Source organism: Oncorhynchus masou, chromosome 17, assembly GCF_036934945.1.
Source record: "Oncorhynchus masou masou isolate Uvic2021 chromosome 17, UVic_Omas_1.1, whole genome shotgun sequence".
Lineage (NCBI taxonomy): Eukaryota > Metazoa > Chordata > Actinopteri > Salmoniformes > Salmonidae > Oncorhynchus > Oncorhynchus masou.
In genome coordinates, this window is record NC_088228.1 from 43,860,431 (window position 1) to 43,879,149 (window position 18,719).

Consider the following 18,719-nt stretch of genomic DNA (forward strand, 5'->3'; position numbering starts at 1 on the left):
TAGCAGATGTTAGTGGTCACATACACATGGTTAGCAGATGCTAATGGTCACATACACATGGTTAGCAGATGCTAATGGTCACATACACATGGTTAGCAGATGTTAATGGTCACATACACATGGTTAGCAGATGCTAATGGTCACATACACATGGTTAGCAGATGTTAGTGGTCACATACACATGGTTAGCAGATGTTATTGGTCACATACACATGGTTAGTAAATGTTATTGTGAGTGTAGCGAAATGCTTGTGCTTCTAGTTCCGACAATGCAGTAATAACCAATGAGTAGTCTAACCTAACAATTCCACAACTACTACCTTATACACACAAGTGTAAAGGAATGAAGAATATGTACATAAAGATATATGAATGAGTGATGGTACAGAACGGCATAGGCAAGATACAGTAGATGGTATCGAGTACAGTATATGCATATGAGATGAGTATGTAAACAAAGTGGCGTAGTTTAAAGTGGGTAGTGATACATGTATTACATAAAGATGCAGTAGATGGTATCGAGTACAGTATATGCATATGAGATGAGTATGTAAACAAAGTGGCGTAGTTTAAAGTGGGTAGTGATACATGTATTACATAAAGATGCAGTAGATGGTATCGAGTACAGTATTTACATATGAGATGAGTATGTAAACAAAGTTGTGTAGTTTAAAGTGGGTAGTGATACATGTATTACATAAAGATGCAGTAGATGGTATCGAGTACAGTATATACATATGAGATGAGTATGTAAACAAAGTGGTGTAGTTTAAAGTGGGTAGTGATACATGTATTACATAAAGATACATTAGATGGTATCGAGTACAGTATATACATATGAGATGAGTATGTAAACAAAGTGGCGTAGTTTAAAGTGGGTAGTGATACATGTATTACATAAAGATGCAGTAGATGGTATCGAGTACAGTATATACATATGAGATGAGTATGTAAACAAAGTGGCGTAGTTTAAAGTGGGTAGTGATACATGTATTACATAAGGATGCAGTAGATTATATAAGGTACAGTATATACATATGAGATGAGTAATGTAGGATATGTAAGCATTATATTAAGTAGCATTGTGAGGTGCTGGACATAGCATGCAGACTCAATGCTGCAGGACTGTTTTGAGAATACTGATTGGAATATGTTCAACGATTCATCCACCCAGGACTCATCCATCAACATTGAGGAACCTATCGTCAGTCACAGGCTTAATTAGGAAATGTGTTGATGTTGTACCCACAATAACAATCCGGACATACCCCAACCAAAAACCCTGGATGAACGGAGATGTCCACACCATGTTGAGAGCCCGTACTGCAGAATTCATTGTCATCAGAACCCTGATGACTCAGTGGACTGTAACATGCACAAGGCAAAAAGACAATACAGACTCAAAGGCAAATCCATCCTGCTGTAGTCCAGGCTGTAGTCCCATCAAGGAGATCACCAGGCTGTAGACAATACAGACTGAAAGGCAAATCCATCCTGCTGTAGTCCAGGCTGTAGTCCCATCAAGGAGATCACCAGGCTGTAGACAATACAGACTGAAAGGCAAATCCATCCTGCTGTAGTCCAGGCTGTAGTCCCATCAAGGAGATCACCAGGCTGTAGACAATACAGACTCAAAGGCAAATCCATCCTGCTGTAGTCCCATCAAGGAGATCACCAGGCTGTAGTCCCATCCTGCTGTAGCACAAGGCAAAAAGACAATACAGACTCAAAGGCAAATCCATCCTGCTGTAGTCCAGGCTGTAGTCCCATCAAGGAGATCACCAGGCTGTAGACAATACAGACTGAAAGGCAAATGCATCCTGCTGTAGTCCAGATCACCAGGCTGTAGACAATACAGACTCAAAGGCAAATGCATCCTGCTGTAGTCCAGATCACCAGGCTGTAGACAATACAGACTCAAAGGCAAATGCATCCTGCTGTAGTCCAGATCACCAGGCTGTAGACAATACAGACTGAAAGGCAAATGCATCCTGCTGTAGTCCAGATCACCAGGCTGTAGACAATACAGACTCAAAGGCAAATGCATCCTGCTGTAGTCCAGGCTGTAGTCCCATCAAGGAGATCACCAGGCTGTAGACAATACAGACTCAAAGGCAAATCCATCCTGCTGTAGTCCAGGCTGTAGTCCCATCAAGGAGATCACCAGGCTGTAGACAATACAGACTCAAAGGCAAATCCATCCTGCTGTAGTCCAGATCACCAGGCTGTAGACAATACAGACTGAAAGGCAAATCCATCCTGCTGTAGTCCAGGCTGTAGTCCCATCAAGGAGATCACCAGGCTGTAGACAATACAGACTGAAAGGCAAATCCATCCTGCTGTAGTCCAGGCTGTAGTCCCATCAAGGAGATCACCAGGCTGTAGACAATACAGACTGAAAGGCAAATCCATCCTGCTGTAGTCCAGGCTGTAGTCCCATCAAGGAGATCACCAGGCTGTAGACAATACAGACTGAAAGGCAAATCCATCCTGCTGTAGTCCAGGCTGTAGTCCCATCAAGGAGATCACCAGGCTGTAGACAATACAGACTCAAAGGCAAATCCATCCTGCTGTAGTCCAGGCTGTAGTCCCATCAAGGAGATCACCAGGCTGTAGACAATACAGACTCAAAGGCAAATGCAGTGGTGTAGTCCAGGCTGTAGTCCCATCAAGGAGATCACCAGGCTGTAGTCCCATCCTGCTGTAGTCCAGGCTGTAGTCCCATCAAGGAGATCACCAGGCTGTAGTCCCATCCTGCTGTAGTCCAGGCTGTAGTCCCATCCTGCTTCAAGGAGATCACCATCATACCTGTGCCCAAGAAAAACAACGTGACATTCCCAAATGACAATTGCATCGTCGCACTCACCCCGTTCATCATGGAGTTCTTCGAGAGGCTGGTCATGGCCCACACTGGACCCACTCCAATGTGTCTACTGCTAGAACAGATATTTCACTCACCCCGTTCATCATGGAGTTCTTCGAGAGGCTGGTCATGGCCCACACTGGACCCACTCCAATGTGTCTACTGCTAGAACAGATCTATCACTCACCCCGTTCATCATGGAGTTCTTCGAGAGGCTGGTCATGGCCCACACTGGACCCACTCCAATGTGTCTACTGCTAGAACAGATCTATCACTCACCCCGTTCATCATGGAGTTCTTCGAGAGGCTGGTCATGGCCCACACTGGACCCACTCCAATGTGTCTACTGCTAGAACAGATCTATGTAAGATGCCACTTCCACATGGCCGTAACACATCTGGACAGAAGGACCACCTATACCTTTCATTGACTAAAGCTCAGCATTCAACACTGTTGTTACCTGCTGCTCCATCCATGACCCTTAGTGAACAGTACATCACTGGGACCGTGCTCCCACCCAACCAGGACATCTACTCAAAACAGGGCCTGATGAAAGCCTGCAGCATCATCAAGACCCCACACACCCCAATCAATCAATCAAATATATTTACAAAGCCCTTCTTACATCAGCTGATATCTCAAAGTGCGGTACAGAAACCCAGCCTAAAACCCCAAACAGCAGACAATGCAGATGTAGAAGCAAGGTGGCTAGGAAACACTCCCTAGAAAGGCAGGAACCAAGGAATACACCTAGAGAGGGACCAGGCTCTAAGGGGTGGCCAGTCCTCTTCTGGCTGTGCCGGGTTGAGATTATAATAGAACATGGCCAAGATGTTCAAACGTTCGTAGATGACCAGCAGGGTCAGATAATAATAATCACAGTGGTTGTAGAGGGTGCAACAGGTCAGCACCTCAGGAGTAAATGTCAGTTGGCTTTTCATAGCTGAGCATTCAGAGGTCGAGACAGCAGGTGCAGTAGAGGGAGAAAGTCGAAAACAGCAGGTTCAGGCCAAGGTAGCACATCCGGTGAACGGGTCAGGGTTCCATAGCCGCAGGCAGAACAGTTGAAACTGGAGCAGCAGCACGACCAGGTGGACAGAGTCATCAGGACAGGTAGAGGCATGATTCCAGGGCTCAGGTCCTCTAGGAGGAGAGGGAGAGAGAAGGAAAGGGAGAATACTTAAATTCACACAGGACAAAGGATAAGACAGGAGAAATACTCCACATATAACAGACTGACCCAGACTGGCCCCCCGACACATAAACTACTGCAGCATAAATACTGGAGGCTGAGACAGGAGGGGTCGGGAGACACTTTGGCCCAGTCTGACGATACCCCCGGACAGGGCCAACCAGGCAGGATATAACCCCACCCACTTTGCCAAAGCACAGCCCCCACACCACTAGAGGAATATCTTCCAACCACCAACGTACTACCATTACTTAACGTACAATTGACTTGTCAGAGGACAAACCATCCACAGAGACAAACTGATATATTTCCGACAGATAAGATCTAAACCAGGCCAGAACTCCGTGTAGACCAATTAGGGTTTCCAATCTCTCCAAAAGAATGTGGGGATCAATGGTATCAAAAGCAGCACTAAGGTCTAGGAGTACGAGGACAGATGCAGAGCCTTGGTCTGACACCATTAAAAGGTAATTTTCTCAGTGTCACAAGCTGTTCACTCCCTTACGGTCGGGGGCAGATGGTATCGAAGCGTCAGGTCTGATACCAACAGGCTCAGAGACAGTTTCTATCTACAAGCCATCAGACTGCTGAACACTTGAACTGGACTGACCACCTACTCTGATTCTCCGCACACAAGCACTCACTCACGCACACACCCACACACATATACAGTACCAGTCAAAAGTTTCAACACACCAACTCATTCAATAGTTTTTTCTTTATTTTTACTATTTCAACATTGTACAGTCGTGGCCAAAAGTTTTGAGAATGACACAAATATTACATTTCACAAAATCTGCTGCTTAACACAGGTGTGTGTGTTGACGAGGACAAGGCTGGAGATCACTCTGTCATGCTGATTGAGTTCAACTAACAGACTGGAAGCTTCAAAAGGAGGGTGGTGCTTGGAATCATTGTTCTTCCTCTGTCAATCATGGTTTAGCTGCAAGGAAACACATGCCGTCATCATTGCTTTGCACAAAAAGGGCTTTACAGGCAAGGATATTGCTGCCAGTAAGATTGCACCTAAATCAACCATTTATCGGATCATCAAGAACTTCAAGGAGAGAGAGTGGTTCAATTGTTGTGAAGAAGGCGTCAGGGCGCCCAAGAAAGTCCAGCAAGCGCCAGGACCGTCTCCTAAAGTTGATTCAGCTACAGGATCGGGGCACCACTAGTACAGAGCTTGCTCAGGAAAGGCAGCAGGCAGGTGTGAGTGCATAAGAAGGGCAGCAAAGATGCCACTTCTCTCCAGGAAAAACATCAGGGACAGACTGATATTCTGCAAAAGGTACAGGGATTGGACTGCTGAGGACTGGGGCAAAGTCATTTTCTCTGAATCCCCTTTCCAATTGTTTAGGGCACCAGGAGAAAAGCTTGTCCGGAGAAGACAAGGTGAGCTACCACCAGTCCTGTGTCATGCCAACAGTAAAGCATCCTGAGACCAGTCACGTGTGGGGTTGCTTCTCAGCCAAGGGAGTGGGCTCATTCACAATTTTGCCTAAGAACACAGCCATGAATAAAGAATGGTACCAACACACCCTCCGAGAGCAACAGGAACAGTTTGGTGACGAACAATGCCTTTTCCAGCATGATGGAGCACCTTTCCATAAGGCAAAAGTGATAACTAAGTAGCTCGGGGAACAAAACATCGATATGTTGGGTCCATGGCCAGGAAACTACCCAGACCTTAATCCCATTGAGAACTTGTGGTCAATCCCCGAGGCGGGTGGACAAACAAAAACCCACAAATTCTGACAAAATGTGATGGTGTGGGGGGAGCTTTGCTGGTGACACAGTCTGTGATTTATTTAGAATTCAAGGCACACTTAACCAGCATGGCTACCACAGCATTCTGCAGCAATACACCATCTGGTTTGGGCTTAGTGGGGCTGTCATTTGTTTTTCAACAGGACAATCAGCCAACACCACCTCCAGGCTGTGTAAAGGCTATTTGACCAGAAAGGAGAGTGATGGAGTACTGCATCAGATAACCAGATAACAAAGCTGTCATCAAAATATATTTAGATTTGTTTTTAACACTTTGTTTGGTTACGGCTGATTCCTTATGTGTTATTTCATAGTTTTACATGATTCCATATGTGTTATTTCATAGTTTTACATGATTCCTTATGTGTTATTTCATAGTTTTACATGATTCCATATGTGTTATTTCATAGTTTTACATGATTCCATATGTGTTATTTCATAGTTTTACATGATTCCATATGTGTTATTTCATAGTTTTACATGATTCCATATGTGTTATTTCATAGTTTTACATGATTCCTTATGTGTTATTTCATAGATTTACATGATTCCATATGTGTTATTTCATAGTTTTACATGATTCCATATGTGTTATTACATAGTTTTACATGATTCCATATGTGTTATTTCATAGTTTTACATGATTCCATATGTGTTATTTCATAGTTTTACATGATTCCATATGTGTTATTTCATAGTTTTACATGATTCCATATGTATTATTACATAGTTTTACATGATTCCATATGTGTTATTTCATAGTTTTACATGATTCCATATGTGTTATTACATAGTTTTACATGATTCCATATGTGCTATTTCATAGTTTTACATGATTCCATATGTGTTATTACATAGTTTTACATGATTCCATATGTATTATTACATAGTTTTACATGATTCCATATGTGTTGTTTCATATTTTTACATGATTCCATATGTGTTATTTCATAGTTTTACATGATTCCATATGTGTTATTTCATAGTTTTACATGATTCCATATGTATTAGTACATAGTTTTACATGATTCCATATGTGTTATTTCATAGTTTTACATGATTCCATATGTGTTATTACATAGTTTTACATGATTCCATATGTGTTATTTCATAGTTTTACATGATTCCATATGTGTTATTTCATAGTTTTACGTGATTCCATATGTGTTATTTCATAGTTTTGATGCCCTCATTCAACAATGTAGAAAATATTCCAAATAAAGAATAACCCTTGAATGAGTAGGTGTGTTGAAACTTTGACTGGTACTGTACATTCATGCTACAACACGTTACAACTGCTGCTACCAGACTCGTATTCTGATTTCTAATAAACACCCCTCAAATCCTCCCTTCCCCAAAACACGAGGAAATAAGGGACTATAAATGGTCCTCTATTATTCTCATGCTAAAATGTTTATTCTACTGAGCCAATTACTTTATTTTCATATGGTTATATTTTTTCTTATTGACCAGAAGGAATCTGCAAGTAAGCATTTGGTTGGACCATGTGTATCCCGTACGTACGGCTGTTAGAAGCTGCTTCATGTATGTCACCCTCCTTTGGTGCAGGCGGAACTGTGACTCGGACTACAGTGACGGGGAGGAGGACTTCTACTACTCAGAGATCGAGGTCAACATGGACAGCCTATCAGAGGGCTTGTCCAGCCTCACGCCCACCTCCCCCACCACTACCGGCCCTCCCCCCATCTTCCCCCCTTTCTCCCACGCCGCCTTTGTTCCCCGCTCTGAGCCCGCCCACATCGTCATGAGGGGGCCGCAGGGTCATGCCCCCAGTCTGTTCAGCCAATCAGCTCCCTCCACGCTCTGCCATATCCGTACTGACCACGCCTACCAGGTAAGACACATGCACGCATATCCACCTTATTCTCCAATGGCTGTGGTACTCTGTTGCTATAGAGACTCCAGGAGTTTCATGTACTGGAGCTGTCCTCTACTCCATGACAGATCATGTTTTGGTTCTCCTGGTCTGTGTGTGTTTAGTTACTTATGTCCATGAAACTGAGTTGAACAGGCTTAAAGCTGCACATGTCATGACACGTCACGTCAGATCAATAGATTTCTTTAGGTCGCCGCCTTCTCTATTTTACTCCATTTTCCGTAGTATCTATCTCCCTTTTCTTTCTGTATCATTCTTTATCGCTCAACCTCCCTCTACCTCCACTCGTTCACTTCTTCTCTAATCATCTCTCCCCCCTCACCTCACTCTCTCATCTCTCCCTCCCTCTCTCTCCTCTTCCTCTCCCTCTCCCTTCTCATCTCTCTCTCTCTGCTCTTCCTCTCTCTCTCCTTTCTCATCTCTCCATCCCTCATCCCCTCTCTGTCTCTATCTCTATCTCTGTCTCTGTCTCTCTCCTCTTCCTCTCTCTCCCTTCTCATCTCTCCCCCCCTTCTCTTCTCTCTCTCTGTCTCTCACCGTGGTGCGGTACTGTGTTTTCCAGGCCACTGCTCCTGTGAGTATTCCTGTGTGTTCGGAGCAGGCTGATGGGAATAGGGATGGGATCAGTGTGTCCTGGCAGTCCCCTCCTGTCATTTTTAAAGGCTTAACGGTGAGCAGGCTGCTTTCTCTCCCTCTCTTTCTGCATCCTCATATCTCTCTCTTCAATCACTACCCCATCTCTCAACTCCCTAGCTCCTACTCCCTAGCTCCTACCACCCCCAACTAACCTCTTTTTCAATTTCTCTTTTCCCCTTTCATTCTAGCTCATCTCTCTCCTCCTTTCTTCTACTCTACCTCTCTCTGCCTCTACCTCCCGTCCCTGGAGTGTTGTTTACTATGTAGACATATTGTCTTTAGGGCTGAACTAGAACCAGTACGCAATCTGTAAGGATGGCCAGTGTGAAGAATAACACGGTCTGAGAGGTGACACTGATCTAGAGCCGTAGTTACGTAGACTTCTTTCTTCAGGAAAATCTCAGAGCATTAGGTGTAAACCTTAATTATGGACTGCCATGCTGTGATTGGTTGGTGTTGAATGCCCTTTGACCTGTGGTTGCCCCTGCAGGGGCCGTTGACTCACATCCGCACGGTGAGCTTCGGTGAGAAGAGACAACCAGCCCCTCACACACACACCACCATCTGCAAGACACCTCCCTTTACTGCCCCTCTGCCCAAACCAGCACCAGGAATCAGGTACACAGTGTGTGTGTTGACCCTTGCTGTGTGAGTGTGTTTAGCAACTTCATGGTATTGTAGTGTAAAGTCTAACTGTGTGCCATCTTATTGGTTGCCAAGGAAACCCCGCGGAGAGGCCAAAAAGTGCCGGAAAGTGTATGGCATGGAGAAGAGGGACATGTGGTGCACAGCCTGCCGCTGGAAAAAAGCCTGTCAGCGATTCACTGACTGAACCCCAGTACATCACTGGGATGGACTCTTCCTCTGCCAGCGCTTCAATGAGGTGTCATCTTCCACTGAGGAGATGTGGGGGTTTCTCCGTGATGAAGCCCCTCAGAGCACGCACTGCTTCCTCCTGACCAGCAGGGGGCTCTCTGCTCGCTTCTCCTAGTCCTCAGACAGCTGAATTCACAAAACACAACAACTAACTGATGAAAAGGGCAAAAAAGAAAAATGAATTTGGCTTTGGAAGAATTGTTTTTCTTTCTAATGATGAGACTTTTTAGGTAATCAAAAAAAAAGAAAAATATTATTCGAAACCTTTTTTGATGTGTTTTATATTTTCTAATTTTGTCTGCCTTCACTGTAGGGGAGCGGTTTCAGCTTTTTGCTGTACGTATTGTTTTTACCAGTCTGAGTATCATGCTACTGTGTTTGGGTTCATAAGATCCTGATACCGCTCCCTTGTCAGCCTCTTTCAATGCATCTCTGTTTTATATCTAAAATCTCACTTCGGGGCTTTTATTCCAATGGATCGTTTTCAAATTTCAACTGTCACTCTTTTGAAAAGGGCAGTAAGTCTACCAAAGGAAAAACAAATCAGAATATCGCTGAGAATTTAGATGCTGCTTATAAAGATGCTGTTCTGCTCTTCATATCCAAGTGTTATAACACATCACATGCTCTTACGGGAATTCAACTCAAACTCTAATCACGTTGTTTGGGAAGTAAATAGCTACTCATCATAAGATTCTTGCTTTTTTTGCATAGATATGAAACACACACTTCCATCTGGTTGCACCAAATGTTACGTTTTGAATGTACAGTTTATAAAGATATCTATTTCCCTTTCTTCCTTTCTACACCTCTGATATGCATCTTTCAGAAACAACACATCTTTCAACAGATCACTGTAAACTTTGTAACTAAAGTGTTTCCTCTCATTTCTTACATGTGTTTTCAGCGATCAGTTGCCAAGGCAACTAGTAGTTGCAAAGTGTAATCGCCAGGGTTTGGAAAGTCCCGTCTTGCTTTGATTAATCAGCTCTATTGTTGATAACCGTTATCGTCGACAACATTAAGCTCTGCTGTAACGCTGCTGGCTACTCAGTGTTCATTTTCTGGCTATCATCATGGACATAGAATACTCATTCTCTGTACCATAGTCAGTTACAGCTTTTAACTGGTATCTGATGGCGTTGAAATCAAGATGTTTGTCTCCAAGGGATTGTACCTGGATTCCTGATCAGACATGAGAGCAGATATAGATGTATATTTTAAACAGATGTATTTTTCTACTCTAGCTACTGTTTCGATTGTTGCCAGCTCTTTGAATGTAGTCTCTGCAGGCTCTCTCTTTCTGCTCCCAACACTGACTACTAGCCATTACACAAGTTACAACAGCACACACACACACACACACAGGACTCTAAATTAACTGGTGCTCCCAATTTTTAAAAGTTAGGAGCACCACATAAACAGTATGAGCACCAGATTATATTGTTTAATTGTTTGAGATGCAGCCTTTATTAATTTTATCTCCGTTTGAAGCACATGCTGTGTCCCAGAAATGAACACCGTTTAGATTTTTGTATCAACATTTGAGCTTTTATTATAAACCATCTGAAAATACGTGGAATGTTAGGTTTCTACATTGTGTAAAATCACTATTTTCCTATTGAGATGCATGACATTGAACATTCTCTAAGCACGTCAGGTTTGTGATGAGGACATGCAAGAAATCTGACCATCAGTCAGTGCTACGATCATTGATCTCCTCAAGAATCTTCCTTTTCCTTTCTGTGCCCCTAAATGTTTGGATACACTGGTAAAGCTACCCGTTTGTTAGCTAGGTAGCCAATGAGGTAACATGACTGAACAAACTGTAAACAAATGGCCAAGGGCCTGTGAGCTTTAGAATTTTATTAACCTAAATTGTGGTCCTGTCGATAGGCTATAGAAAGAATAACAACTGCGCTGGTAATATGGGTCTTTTTAACTGGGGTAGAAACAAGCTATTTTTGCTGTAGTAATGGCTCAACCATGATGCTAACTTTTTTATCTCTAGGGGACTCGGAATCAACAGTACTGCGAAGCCTAATCATTACAACAATTATTATTCGGGATACTTGTTTTTTAATAGGAGCACAGTACCCCCCCCCAACAAAAATAATCTAGGACGCACCGCAAAATATTTATGGCTGCACTTTAGAGCCCACTTTAGAGCCCTACGCACAGTCACGCACGCGCACATCCTGTAGTGCCATCCGGCCTCTTACCTCAGCTCACCTTGAACTTTCGATGACAACGGCCACAGTCAGTGGCAGTGTTCAACAGCATCAAAACTGCTGCAGGCAACTGCCTGCCGACTGACTGATCTACAAATCACCTTCCATCATAAATATCGACTCATTATTATTTGTAGATCCATGATATATTGAGTCTTTTATCCTATCGAACACAGCCTTTCCAGTCTTTGGCTGTCTTTCACATCTGTTCTCGCTCTCAGCTGTTTTCTAATTGACATGACATCAGTAGAAGGCCATTCTAAGACTGTTATATCTTGTTGTTTTTTGGTTTTTTTAGCAATCTAACCAACGGGATTCTTCTTGGGGCTCTATTCATCCATATCCCTGAATCCTTACAGATTGCGTTCTGGTAATTTCCGATTGAGCTGACATATTTAGTGTTTATGAGTGAATGTTAACTGGGAAAGTTGCCTTTGCATTTTAATTCCACTGTCACGCTGAACTTTCCCGATACGTGTTTAATAGAGCCATGCCATGTCAGTCTTTTCCTTGGTAAACATTACCAACAAATATGGCCATGCTTGTTGGCGAGTAACCTTGCTGTCAGGCATTCTGTCTGAGAGAGAGAAGCCGTGACTTACAGTACCTCACTGGTCAGAGTGGAGAGTAGGCTGGTAATTAATGGTCAGAAACTTCACAAGTGCCAATGAAAATCACATTACGAGGACAAACGATGTACCTAAAGAAACTGCACTAACTTGCACTGCACAAAGAAAAACATTTATACATGGAGATTTTATATACACAGATTTTGAAGTGAAGTTTAATTTGAGGTTTTATTTTGGGTCGTCACTGCTTTGGTGTTAAAATGGGGTTTCAGGGATGGGGCTGCTACACCTCTTGGGTCCCCCCATAAGAACGTTCTGAACCTGTATGTCTAGTTCTCTCCGTGTGTGGTGTACACAGCCCAATGGGGCCCACAATGTTGTCTGGAATAGAGTGGTACTGGATGCAGCCTTGGGAAAAAGGCTTCCCAAAGGGTTATTCAGCTGTCCCCATAGGAGAACCCTGTTGGGTTCCAGGTAGAACCCTTTTGAGTTACATGTAGAAGTCTCTGTGGAAATGGTTTTACCTGGAACCAAAAGGGCTCTCCATGGAACCAATAAGGGTTCTTCAAAGGATTCTCCTACGGGAACAGACGAAGAACCATTTGGTTCTAGATAGCACCTTTTAAGAGTGTAGTACAGCACGGTACTTTGTGAGTAAGGGTTTCCCCTCAACCTTGTTATTGTGTCACCAAGATGACCCCTGAAGTCACATCTCAGGCAGTCTGCACTAACTTGGTATGGGGGGAAACTGGTCCAGCATTATCCATCAGTCATTCAATGGTTGCTTGTTGTCGTCTTCGGAACAGATCGTTTCAACGACATGGGGTTTCCTACACAGCCTACTCATATACTGCTTTCAGAAACATTGGGTTTAGTCTTGGCAAGTGGCTTTTTCACATTTTATTCCAGATGAGAGAAGCGGTTTTATTTCCGGACTGACTCCTATTTTGGACTCCTGTCTGATTTTGATTTGATTTTAAGTGAGCACTTAAACACACCCGCTCAGCTCTCTCTCAGTCCATCCCCCAGCCAAAGCACCTGACACTTCTCCACCAATTGACTGGCAGCAGATTGGCCAGTCATACTTTTGATTTGCATCAGAGCAATCAAGTCCATTGTTCTCAATTTCAGTCATCCTATCCCTGCCACAAACCTGCATGTAATTCTTTATTGCACAAAATTGGCCTTATGGGTCACTGGCCAGGGCTAATGTAAAGGGAACACTCTTTATTTAATTGTTACCTGCCAGCAGCATCCACTGCAGGCTTTCCTCTGAAGCTAAGCAGGGTTGGTCCCTGGATGGGAGTCCAGATGCTTCTGGAAGTGGTGTTGATGGTCCAGTAGGAAGCACTATTTCCTCTGAAGCTAAGCAGGGTTGGTCCCTGGATGGGAGACCGGATGCTTCTGGAAGTGGTGTTGGAGGTCCAGTAGGAAGCACTCTTTCCTCTGAAGCTAAGCAGGGTTGGTCCCTGGATGGGAGACCGGATGCTTCTGGAAGTAGTGTTGGAGGTCCAATAGGAAGCACTCTTTCCTCTGAAGCTAAGCAGGGTTGGTCCCTGGATGGGAGACCGGATGCTTCTGGAAGTAGTGTTGGAGGTCCAGTAGGAAGCACTCTTTCCTCTGAAGCTAAGCAGGGTTGGTCCCTGGATGGGAGACCGGATGCTTCTGGAAGTGGTGTTGGAGGTCCAGTAGGAAGCATTCTTTCCTCTGAAGCTAAGCAGGGTTGGTCCCTGGATGGGAGACCAGATGCTTTTGGAAGTGGTGTTGGAGGTCCAGTAGGAGGCACTCTTTCCTCTGGTTTAAAAAATATATATGTAACCTAGGGCAGTGATTGAGGACTTTGCCCTGTGTAAGGTGCTGTCTTTCAGATGGGATGTTAAACGGGTGTCCTGATTCTCTGTGGTCACTAAAGATCCCATGTCACTTATTGTAAGAGTATGTTAACCCTGGTGTCCTGGTTAAATTTCCAATCTGGCCCTCATACCATCACGGCCAGCTAATCATCCCCAGCTTCCAATTGGCTCATTCATCCCGGTGTAACTATTCTCTAGGTTGTTGCTCTAAATGAGAACGTGTTTAGGAGACCTGAGGCTTTGGAAGGTGTGTTTGGAGAACTGGGGCTTTCTGATAGGTGTTGAAAGAGGAAGTGGGACAAGCAGTGACGATTATTAGATATGGATTTGTAGTTTCAGGGCATATGCACCGTAAAGAGAACCGTGGTGCTATTTTCATGTTGTTTTCTTTGTTGTATCTTTGAAGCTATATTGAATATAACATGTACATACTTCTATATTGAATATAACATGTACATACTTCTATATTGAATATAATAACTTCTATATCGCAGTTTAGGGGAAAAGGGGAGAAGAAACGTTGAAGAATTTGAAACCTACAAATATCAAAGCTTGTTTTCTTTGTTGTAATGCTGCCTAGTTTCTACTCTGCCTGTAGAGAACTGGCCTCTGTCTTCAGTATCGGAAAACATTTAACATACACACTAACAGTTGGACCTATCATGTGTGCATCATATCTATACCACAACCATGCAGTATTGCTTCAGCTTCTTACATTGTGCAATGATGTGCTTTAATTGGAACAAGAACTAACTTGACCTTTTGATGACCTTTCTTTGAGCCACCCGTGTGGGATCTATTACAAATGCATTCATTGGCATGTAGGCGTTTATTTGGGCAGTTATAATGAGTCCTTGGCCATTATGAATGCTTATAGTGGTCCATATACTGCACTCTTCCCACTTAGTGTAATGCATATAATGAATATGTTTATGAAGGCGTAATGCGTTTGTTAAGGTGGTCATAAGGAACCATGAGCTGTTGTGAATGCTTATGACAAGTCTTATAATACACTATGGAGTGATCGACTGTGCTATAAATGCAGTCATAATGATTTGTACACAATTCCTAAAATCTGCTACCTACCTTTTCTGTCTCCCTTCCTGCCAAATATGGATTTATCAGAATACGTTTTGTTGTTATTATCTTTTGAGGTAATGTTGTATGTAATGAGGAAGTGTGTTATCCAGAATTCTAGTTTCATGGTGTTACCTTTGGGGATTCTGTTTCCTGTCCTGCACATTCCAACAGGCCGCTTGCCTTGGTGTCTGTCTCTTTCGTACCTGTACATTTCCCTGTCATAACTTCAGTGACTTTCTCTCCATCTCCTCCTCTATTTCTCTCCATTATGTATCTTTCTCTTTCAAAATGTACTGTAGTCCCAAGTCATTACCCAGTATATTAAGCTAACCAAGCCCTTGAAATATGTTCTGTGATTCTATTCTTTGTTTGCTTTTTGAATGTCGATGTTGTTGAGTCCAGCTCAACAGCTAAGCAACAGCAAAGCCAATGGATTTCCATCCAAATGTAATTCATCGTCATGGCAGCTCCGCTCAACTCTGTGCTTCTTCTTCTACCGTACTCGTAATTGACATACCTATTTGATCTGTTTGTCTTTCTGTCACTGTTTTACCTGTTTTATCTGTCTTTGATCTGTCTATCTTTCTGTCACTGTTTTACCTGTCTTTGATCTGTTTGTCTTTCTGTCACTGTTTTACCTGTTTTATCTGTCTTTGATCTGCCTATCTTTCTGTCACTGTTTTATCTGTCTTTGATCTGTCTATCTTTCTGTCACTGTTTTACCTGTCTTTGATCTGTCTATCTTTCTGTCACTGTTTTACCTGTCTTTGATCTGTTTGTCTTTCTGTCACTGTTTTACCTGTCTTTGATCTGTTTGTCTTTCTGTCACTGTTTTACCTGTCTTTGATCTGTTTGTCTTTCTGTCACTGTTTTACCTGTCTTTGATCTGTCTATCTTTCTGTCACTGTTTTACCTGTCTTTGATCTGTTTGTCTTTCTGTCACTGTTTTACCTGTCTTTGATCTGTTTGTCTTTCTGTTACTGTTTTACCCGTATTACCTGTCTTTGATCTGTTTGTCTCTGTCACTGTTTTACCTGTCTTTGATCTGTTTATCTTTCTGTCACTGTTTTACCTGTCTTTGATCTGTCTCTGTCACTGTTTTACCTGTCTTTGATCTGTTTGTCTTTCTATCACTGTTTTACCTGTTTTACCTGTCTTTGATCTGTTTATCTTTCACTCACAGTTTTACCTGTCTTTGATCTGTTTATCTTTCACTCACAGTTTTACCTGTCTTTGATCTGTTTATCTTTCTGTCACTGTTTTACCTGTCTTTGATCTGTCTCTGTCACTGTTTTACCTGTCTTTGATCTGTTTGTCTTTCTGTCACTGTTTTACTTGTTTTACCTGTCTTTGATCTGTTTGTCCCTGTCACTGTTTTACCTGTCTTTGATCTGTTTATCTTTCACTCACTGTTTTACCTGTCTTTGATATGTCTCTGTCACTGTTTTACCTGTCTTTGATCTGTTTCTTTCTGTCACTGTTTTACCTGTTTTACCTGTCTTTGATTTGTTTGTCCCTGTCACTGTTTTACCTGTCTTTGATCTGTTTATCTTTCACTCACTGTTTTACCTGTCTTTGATCTGTTTATCTTTCTGTCACTGTTTTACCTGTCTTTGATCTGTCTCTGTCACTGTTTTACCTGTCTTTGATCTGTCTCTGTCACTGTTTTACCTGTCATTGATCTGTTTGTCTTTATTTTGTAACTGTCTAAATGTTTTTCTCCTGCTGTGCCATGTCTTTACCGAGCCTTATTGTGGTTGGCTGGAGTGAAACTGACCTTATTTGTGTTTCTTTATTATCTTGGTCGTGTTAATTGATTGATTGATGTTCTCTCATTATGTGTACAAGAGGGATTTGTTTTATTGCTTATGTCTGTCTGTGACATCAAGTGGATGGATGACTTGATGTCATGATGAAGATGATGTTGAAAATAAGGCAGGTGATGTAAATGTGATAGAGAGAAAATAAACACAAATGGAATGGAATATGTATTCTCAATCTCCCTTTCTTCTCTGTGTGTGTGTGTGTCTCTGTGTTTTTGTCATAGGCAAAATTGCTCCCCTCCCCCCAATATTCAGAACAGGTGGATTCGTCCCCCTCAAAATATATATTCGTTTGGGGCCCCCCAGATAGTATATGCAAGTTTCATAAGCACTGGTAAAATGTGTCGAAATCCAGTCAATTTGCTTTTAACCGTCAAAAAACAAATCTCAGCCTCATGGCAAAAGTTGCAGAATGGCGGTAGGTGCCCCAAATACATTAGTCCGGCCCTATTTAGACGCACTGCGATCCTTGGTGTCCCCCATTCTCATTGGGTCAAAGCGCTGTCAATCTAGCTCAGATTGAACAAGAAAAGAGGGTGCTTTCCTTCTGGTTTTCCCGTTGGTTGGCATTTTTGGGGGGGCTGCTTCATATCAAAACGCAGCTGGCGCAGATCCGGAACCCTTGGAGCCTAAAACGAACCAAAAGATGACCACGTCATCGTCTGGGTTTCTGTTATTGGAATACATACGTTGGAATGGCGGAGTGGAAGCTGACAGAATACGCTCTGGCGCTGGGATAATCTTTTACACCATTACAATGATTATATCTAAAAACCATCTGGACGAGGTATAAAGTAGGCTCCAGCTAAATGATGCTGTGGCTAGAGAACTAACTTCAGCAGACAAACTGTGGCTAGAGAACTAACTTCAGCAGACAAACTGTGGCTAGAGAACTAACTTCAGAAGACAAACTGTGGCTAGAGAACTAACTTCAGCAGACAAACTGTGGCTAGAGAACTAACTTCAGCAGACAAACTGTGGCTAGAGAACTAACTTCAGCAGACAAACTGTGGCTAGAGAACTAACTTCAGCAGACAAACTGTGGCTAGAGAACTAACTTCAGCAGACAAACTGGCTAGAGAACTAACTTCAGCAGACAAACTGTGGCTAGATAACTAACTTCTGCAGACACACTGTGGTTAGAGAACTAACTTCAGCAGACAAACTGTGGCTAGAGAACTAACTTCAGCAGACAAACTGTGGCTAGAGAACTAACTTCAGCAGACAAACTGTGGCTAGAGAACTAACTTCAGCAGACAAACTGGCTAGAGAACTAACTTCAGCAGACAAACTGTGGCTAGATAACTAACTTCTGCAGACAAACTGTGGTTAGAGAACTAACTTCAGCAGACAAACTGTGGCTAGAGAACTAACTTCAGCAGACAAACTGTGGCTAGATAACTAACTTCAGCAGACAAACTGTGGCTAGAGAACTAACTTCAGCAGACAAACTGTGGCTAGAGAACTAACTTCAGCAGACAAACTGTGGCTAGAGAACTAACTTCAGCAGACAAACTGTGGCTAGAGAACTAACTTCAGCAGACAAACTGGCTAGAGAACTAACTTCAGCAGACAAACTGTGGCTAGATAACTAACTTCTGCAGACACACTGTGGTTAGAGAACTAACTTCAGCAGACAAACTGTGGCTAGAGAACTAACTTCAGCAGACAAACTGTGGCTAGAGAACTAACTTCAGCAGACAAACTGTGGCTAGAGAACTAACTTCAGCAGACAAACTGGCTAGAGAACTAACTTCAGCAGACAAACTGTGGCTAGATAACTAACTTCTGCAGACAAACTGTGGTTAGAGAACTAACTTCAGCAGACAAACTGTGGCTAGAGAACTAACTTCAGCAGACAAACTGTGGCTAGATAACTAACTTCAGCAGACAAACTGTGGCTAGAGAACTAACTTCAGCAGACAAACT

At 42.8% G+C, this 18,719-nt stretch overlaps 1 protein-coding gene across 2 annotated transcripts in view; it reads left to right on the forward strand.

Moving 5' to 3' along the window:
* The window catches only part of LOC135559080 (zinc finger protein 704-like), a 132,510-nt gene extending 115,558 nt beyond the window's left edge, over positions 1 to 16,952 (forward strand). Inside the window, exons 6-9 of one of the 2 annotated variants that reach the window (XM_064993445.1) lie at positions 7,395 to 7,680; positions 8,285 to 8,392; positions 8,849 to 8,976; positions 9,079 to 16,952. In XM_064993445.1, the coding sequence (XP_064849517.1) occupies positions 7,395 to 7,680; positions 8,285 to 8,392; positions 8,849 to 8,976; positions 9,079 to 9,190 (634 nt within the window). In that variant the 3' untranslated portion in view covers positions 9,191 to 16,952. The remainder of the gene's footprint in view (positions 1 to 7,394; positions 7,681 to 8,284; positions 8,393 to 8,848; positions 8,977 to 9,078) is intronic. The other variant, XM_064993446.1, reaches the window with a different exon arrangement.
* Positions 16,953 to 18,719: the final 1,767 nt, after the last annotated feature.